We start from the raw sequence: 7500 nt of genomic DNA on the forward strand, positions 1-7500 counted from the left end.
AGAGGAAGAGAAAGAGGGAGGGGGAGAGAGAGGGGAGAGAGAGAGAGAGAGGGTAGGAGGGAGAGGGTGGGAGAGAGAGGGAGAGGGAGGGAGAGAGAGAGGAAGAGGGAGGGAGAGAGAGGGAGAGAGAGGGAGAGGGAGGGAGAGAGAGAGGAAGAGAAGGGAGAAAGATACGTAGCCCATATTGTCAGTGATATATTAATATTAAATATGAAATGTTTTTGGGTGAATCCACATGAGTCTTTGATTAAAGGGAATCACACTATGGATTTATACAGGATTATGGTGCATGGTGGGAAATGTAGTTTTACCTGACTGGGAGGACGGACGCATAGGCATGTAACTGCTACCGTTCCCATCTCTACACACACACACACACACACACACACACACACACACACACACACACACACACACACACACACACACACACACACACACACACACACACACACACACACACACACACACACACACACACACACACACACACACACACACACACACATATTATAATGAGTAAAGTACACACACACACACACACACACACACACACACACACACACACACACACACACACACACACATATTATAATGAGTAAAGTACAACACACACACACACACACACACACACACACACACACACAGACACAGACACAGACACACACAGAGAGAAATGAAACAGACATATTATAATGAGCAAAGTACAACACACACACACACACACACACACACACACACACACACACACACACACACACACACACACACACACACACACACACACACACACACACACACACACACACACACACACACACACACACACACACACACACACACACACACACACACACACCTCTGTGGTTCTCGGGGGTTGTTGATGTTGCGGTAGTACCCATCAGCAGCCTGGGCGCTGAAGAACGTCTCTCTCTTCCTACGCAGAAAGTTGAGCAGATCTCCATAGCAACAGTACTCTGTGATCACCAGCGTCGGCCCTGACAGGAAATAAATGATCTGGGTGAGAGTTCACACGGCAGGACTGGACCACAAACTGTCAAACGACTCCTTCCGCCAGGGTAGCCTAGTGGTTAGAGCGTTGGACTAGTAAACGAAAAGTTACAAGTTCAAATCCCCGAGCTGACAAGCTATTAAACTGTCGTTCTGCCCCTGAACAAGGCATTTAACCCACTATTCCTAGGCCGTCATTGAAAATAAGAATTTGTTCTTAACTGACTTGCCTAGTTAAATAAAGGTAAAAAAAATCTATATATATATAAACTTTTAAGTTTATAAAGAAAGCTCAAATTGATTATTGAGTAGATGCCTAAATGTAGGTTTTTGTGGACTAAATTCAGAAACTCTGTTCATTGAATGTGCTTTCCAACGAGTCCGGGAATAGACTTAATCTGGATCTGGTAAAACACCCCTTAATGGAAATCTCTTACTTAATGCTCAACTGGAAAGTATGGAGATGTTTTAGGATATTTTGGGAGAACCAGTTAGTATGACTACTGTGGACCCTCTGACCTTTACCATAGAGTCGATGACCTCTCACCTCCCACAGTGCAAGCTCCCAGCAGGTTGACGATGTTGACGTGGTTGCCAAGGTAACTGAGAACCTTCAGCTCCGACATCAGAGCCTCCTTCTCGGTGGAGTGGGCGCTCGCTGCGGTGACATCATCGTTGCAATGACATCGTCTTAGTAATGACATCGTCTTAGTAATGACATCGTCTTAGTAATGACATCGTCTTAGTAATGACATCGTCTTAGTAATGACATCGACATCGCTTTAAATACGACGAAGAAGAAGATGCAAAGGACACACACACACACACACACACACACACACACACACACACACACACACACACACACACACACACACACACACACACACACACACACACACACACACACACACACACACACACACACACACACACAGCTACTCACGTTTGAGCATCTTAACAGCGACAGTCATGACGGAGTCAGCAGAACAGAGTCCATAGGCTGTAGCTCTCACCACCTTACCGAAGGCCCCTGAACCCAGGGTCTTACCTAAACACAAACACACACATTTCAGCTGGTTTAAAATCTCCCTGACACGACGGCTGTTGTGAGAGTGGGCTTGCAGGCCGGGTCTGAGTCTATATTAGTCTTTGTGGTTAAGCCCTGGCTGTTGTGAGAGTGGGCTTGCAGGCTGGGTCTGAGTCTATATTAGTCTTTGTGGTTAAGCCCTGGCTGTGTGAGAGTGGGCTTGCAGGCCGGGTCTGAGTCTATATTAGTCTTTGTGGTTAAGCCCTGGCTGTGTGAGAGTGGGCTTGCAGGCCGGGTCTGAGTCTATATTAGTCTTTGTGGTTAAGCCCTGGCTGTTGTGAGAGTGGGCTTGCAGGCTGGGTCTGAGTCTATATTAGTCTTTGTGGTTAAGCCCTGGCTGATGTGAGAGTGGGCTTGCAGGCTGGGTCTGAGTCTATATTAGTCTTTGTGGTTAAGCCCTGGCTGATGTGAGAGTGGGCTTGCAGGCCGGGTCTGAGTCTATATTAGTCTTTGTGGTTAAGTCCTGGCTGTTGTGAGAGTGGGCTTGCAGGCCGGGTCTGAGTCTATATTAGTCTTTGTGGTTAAGTCCTGGCTGATGTGAGAGTGGGCTTGCAGGCTGGGTCTGAGTCTATATTAGTCTTTGTGGTTAAGTCCTGGCTGATGTGAGAGTGGGCTTGCAGGCTGGGTCTGAGTCTATATTAGTCTTTGTGGTTAAGTCCTGGCTGTTGTGAGAGTGGGCTTGCAGGCTGGGTCTGAGTCTATATTAGTCTTTGTGGTTAAGTCCTGGCTGATGTGAGAGTGGGCTTGCAGGCCGGGTCTGAGTCAGACTGAAACTAGATGATGAGAAGTAACCACTGTCTGGTTTTGACATGTTGATCTTGTGAGATGGTGGACAGCTGGAGGACTTGTAGTGAGTGTGTCAGTGTTGGGGGTTATACAGGAATAAGTCAGTGTTGGGGGTTATACAGGAATAAGTCAGTGTTGGGGGTTATACAGGAATAAGTCAGTGTTGGGGGTTATACAGGAATAAGTCAGTGTTGGGGGTTATACAAGGAATAAGTCAGTGTTGGGGGTTATACAGGAATAAGTCAGTGTTGGGGGTTATACAGGAATAAGTCAGTGTTGGGGGTTATACAGGAATAAGTCAGTGTTGGGGGTTATACAGGAATAAGTCAGTGTTGGGGGTTATACAGGAATAATATCACGTTTTTGCGGTAACTAGTCATTGGAGTAATTATATTAGTTACTGATCAAAGATAAGTTGTCATTACTTTAGTTATCATTCCCTTTCTATTACAGCTGTTGATATCAATATATACACCCCCACATCCACCTCCACATACACATGGTTAGCAGATGTTAATGCGAGTGTAGCGAAATGCTTGTGCTTCTAGTTCCGACAATGCAGTGATAACCAACAAGTAATCTAACTAACAATTCCAAAACTACTGTCTTATACACAGTGTAAGGGGATAAGGAATATGTACATAAAGATATATGAATGAGTGATGGTACAGAGCAGCATACAGTAGATGGTATCGAGTACAGTATATACATATGAGATGAGTATGTAAACAAAGTGGCATAATTAAAGTGGCTAGTGATACATGTATTACATAACGATGCAGTAGATGATATAGAGTATGTAGTAGAGGCAGAGGTATGTAGTAGAGGTGTTGTGTTGGTGTATAGGCCTATGTAATGTAGGTAATATACTATGCATGTGCGTGCGTGCGCGTATCGTACCAAAGCGTAGTTTCTGCCTGGGAAATTCCCACTTGGCGTCGTAGGGCAGCTGGGTGGGGTCGATGTAGATGTAGTTGTTGCCGTGGATACTGTCAATCACCTTCCACTGGATCTGGAACTTGGGCTTCTGTTGGGGTCGGAGGTCAACGATCGATACGTTGAATAACGTGATGATGTCATGGGATAATCAACAAAGGGGATATACGTCTTCTTTAGAAAAATAACGAACGACGACGTGGAAGGTGTGTTGCACCGACGCGTTACCGGAACGGACCTTCCACCGAGTTACATTATTTTCCAGAGAACGCATAGAAACCAGAGTTGATTATAAACCCCTTTATACCATGGCTATAATTTAACACATTTGGCATGGGAAAAGAAATGTGTTAATTTGCAGGTTAGAAATGTTTTCAACATGAACTGAAGTAGCTAGAATGTTGACTAGATCGCTACAGTAGTTGCTGCGGTAACCAAACAAACAGGCTTGTTAGCCAGCCAGTCAGCCAATCAGTCAGTCAGCCAGTCAGCCAGCCAGCCAGCCAGCCAGCCAGCCAGCCAGCCAATCAGCCAGCCAGTCAGTCAGTCAGTCAGCCAATCAGCCAGCCAGTCAGTCAGCCAATCAGCCAGCCAGTCAGCCAGTCAGCCAGTCAGACAGTCAGTCAGCCAGTCAGCCAGTCAGCCAGTCAGTCAGCCAGTCAGCCAGTCAGTCAGACAGTCAGCCAGTCAGCCAGCCAGCCAGTCAGCCAGTCAGCCAGTCAGCCAGTCAGCCAGTCAGTCAGTCTATAACAGGGTACAGTACCTGAAGGTATTTGTAGAGGAGAACCACCAGTGTGATGCTCAGTATCACAGCTGTAACAACCACACCAGTCAGCAGGGGGGTGAAGAGCTTATGGGGCACGGTGTGCTCTGTATGGACACACACACACACACACACACACACACACACACACACACACACACACACACACACACACACACACACACACACACACACACACACACACACACACACACACACACACACACACACACGTATAAACATTAGAACACACACACACACTATAATAACCTGAGTATACATTAAGAATACCTTCCTAATATTGAGTTGCAGACTTTGTGTTTTTTTTATATGATGAACATGTGTGTTATTGTGGTGTGGTATGAGCTGCAGTCCAACCAGAGATGAGACAGCAGGGTTATTGTGGTGTGGTATGAGCTACAGTCCAACCAGAGAGGAGACAGCAGGGTTATTGTGGTGTGGTATGAGCTACAGTCCAACCAGAGAGGAGACAGCAGGGTTATTGTGGTGTGGTATGAGCTGCAGTCCACCCAGAGAGGAGACAGCAGGGTTATTGTGGTGTGGTATGAGCTGCAGTCCAACCAGAGATGAGACAGCAGGGTTATTGTGGTGTGGTATGAGCTGCAGTCTAACCAGAGAGGAGACAGCAGGGTTATTGTGGTGTGGTATGAGCTGCAGTCTAACCAGAGAGGAGACAGCAGGGTTATTGTGGTGTGGTATGAGCTACAGTCCAACCAGAGAGGAGACAGCAGGGTTATTGTGGTGTGGTATGAGCTGCAGTCCAACCAGAGAGGAGACAGCAGGGTTATTGTGGTGTGGTATGAGCTGCAGTCCAACCAGAGAGGAGACAGCAGGGTTATTGTGGTGTGGTATGAGCTGCAGTCCAACCAGAGAGGAGACAGCAGGGTTATTGTGGTGTGGTATGAGCTGCAGTCCACACAGAGAGGAGACAGCAGTGTGTTATTGTGGTGTGGTATGAGCTGCAGTCCACACAGAGAGGAGACAGCAGTGTGTTATTGTGGTGTGGTATGAGCTGCAGTCCACACAGAGAGGAGACAGCAGTGTGTTATTGTGGTGTGGTATGAGCTGCAGTCCACACAGAGAGGAGACAGCAGTGTGTTATTGTGGTGTGGTATGAGCTGCAGTCCACACAGAGAGGAGACAGCAGGGTTATTGTGGTGTGGTATGAGCTGCAGTCCAACCAGAGAGGAGACAGCAGGGTTATTGTGGTGTGGTATGAGCTGCAGTCCACACAGAGAGGAGACAGCAGTGTGTTATTGTGGTGTGGTATGAGCTGCAGTCCAACCAGAGAGGAGACAGCAGGGTTATTGTGGTGTGGTATGAGCTGCAGTCCACACAGAGAGGAGACAGCAGGGTTATTGTGGTGTGGTATGAGCTGCAGTCCAACCAGAGAGGAGACAGCAGGGTTATTGTGGTGTGGTATGAGCTACAGTCTAACCAGAGAGGAGACAGCAGGGTTATTGTGGTGTGGTATGAGCTGCAGTCCAACCAGAGAGGAGACAGCAGGGTTATTGTGGTGTGGTATGAGCTGCAGTCCAACCAGAGAGGAGACAGCAGGGTTATTGTGGTGTGGTATGAGCTGCAGTCCAACCAGAGAGGAGACAGCAGTGTTTATTGTGGTGTGGTACGAGCTGCAGTCCAACCAGAGAGGAGACAGCAGGGTTATTGTGGTGTGGTATGAGCTGCAGTCCAACCGGAGAGGAGACAGCAGGGTTATTGTGGTGTGGTATGAGCTACAGTCCAACCAGAGAGGAGACAGCAGGGTTATTGTGGTGTGGTATGAGCTGCAGTCCAACCAGAGAGGAGACAGCAGTGTTATTGTGGTGTGGTATGAGCTGCAGTCCACCCAGAGAGGAGCCAGCAGGGTTATTGTGGTGTGGTATGAGCTGCAGTCCACCCAGAGAGGAGACAGCAGGGTTATTGTGGTGTGGTATGAGCTGCAGTCCAACCAGAGAGGAGACAGCAGGGTTATTGTGGTGTGGTATGAGCTGCAGTCCACACAGAGAGGAGACAGCAGGGTTATTGTGGTGTGGTATGAGCTGCAGTCCAACCAGAGAGGAGACAGCAGGGTTATTGTGGTGTGGTATGAGCTACAGTCCAACCAGAGAGGAGACAGCAGGGTTATTGTGGTGTGGTATGAGCTACAGTCCACACAGAGAGGAGACAGCAGGGTTATTGTGGTGTGGTATGAGCTACAGTCCACACAGAGAGGAGACAGCAGGGTTATTGTGGTGTGGTATGAGCTACAGTCCACACAGAGAGGAGACAGCAGGGTTATTGTGGTGTGGTATGAGCTACAGTCCACACAGAGAGGAGACAGCAGGGTTATTGTGGTGTGGTATGAGCTGAGATTAGATTAGTGTCCATATGTCTAATCCAGGACCTGCACACTCAACATTCTGTAATCCCACTCAATATGGCCCTACATCCACACACATCTGTCCACTACAGAGACTGAGAATGTGTGTGTGTGTGTGTGTGTGTGTTTACGTGTGTGTGTGTGTGTGTTTACGTGTGTGTGTGTGTGTGTGTGTGTATTTACGTGTGTGTGTGTGTTTACGTGTGTGTGTGTGTGTGTTTACGTGTGTGTGTGTGTGTGTACGTGTGTGTGTGTGTGTTTACGTGTGTGTGTGTGTTTACGTGTGTGTGTGTGTGTGTGTGTGTGTGTGTGTGTGTGTGTGTGTGTGTGTGTGTGTGTGTGTGTGTGTGTGTGTGTGTGTGTGTGTGTGTGTGTGTGTGTGTGTGTGTGTGTATTTATGTGTGTGTGTGTGTGTGTGTATTTATGTGTGTGTGTGTGTGTGTATTTATGTGTGTGTGTATTTATGTGTGTGTGTGTGTGTGTATTTATGTGTGTGTGTATGTGTGTGTGTGTATTTATTTATGTGTGTGTGTG

The 7500-nt window shown here is 47.5% G+C and overlaps 1 protein-coding gene across 1 annotated transcript in view; it reads right to left on the reverse strand.

Moving 5' to 3' along the window:
* The window catches only part of LOC124018481 (mast/stem cell growth factor receptor kita-like), a 70015-nt gene that overhangs the window by 17232 nt on the left and 45283 nt on the right, over positions 1-7500 (reverse strand). Inside the window, exons 10-15 of the mRNA XM_046333811.1 lie at positions 4587-4693; positions 3788-3914; positions 1958-2062; positions 1559-1669; positions 860-998; positions 312-361 (exon numbers count right to left, since the gene is read on the reverse strand). Of these exons, the coding sequence (XP_046189767.1) occupies positions 312-361; positions 860-998; positions 1559-1669; positions 1958-2062; positions 3788-3914; positions 4587-4693 (639 nt within the window). The remainder of the gene's footprint in view (positions 1-311; positions 362-859; positions 999-1558; positions 1670-1957; positions 2063-3787; positions 3915-4586; positions 4694-7500) is intronic.

Source organism: Oncorhynchus gorbuscha, unplaced genomic scaffold (genome assembly GCF_021184085.1).
Source record: "Oncorhynchus gorbuscha isolate QuinsamMale2020 ecotype Even-year unplaced genomic scaffold, OgorEven_v1.0 Un_scaffold_528, whole genome shotgun sequence".
Classification (NCBI taxonomy): Eukaryota; Metazoa; Chordata; class Actinopteri; order Salmoniformes; family Salmonidae; genus Oncorhynchus; species Oncorhynchus gorbuscha.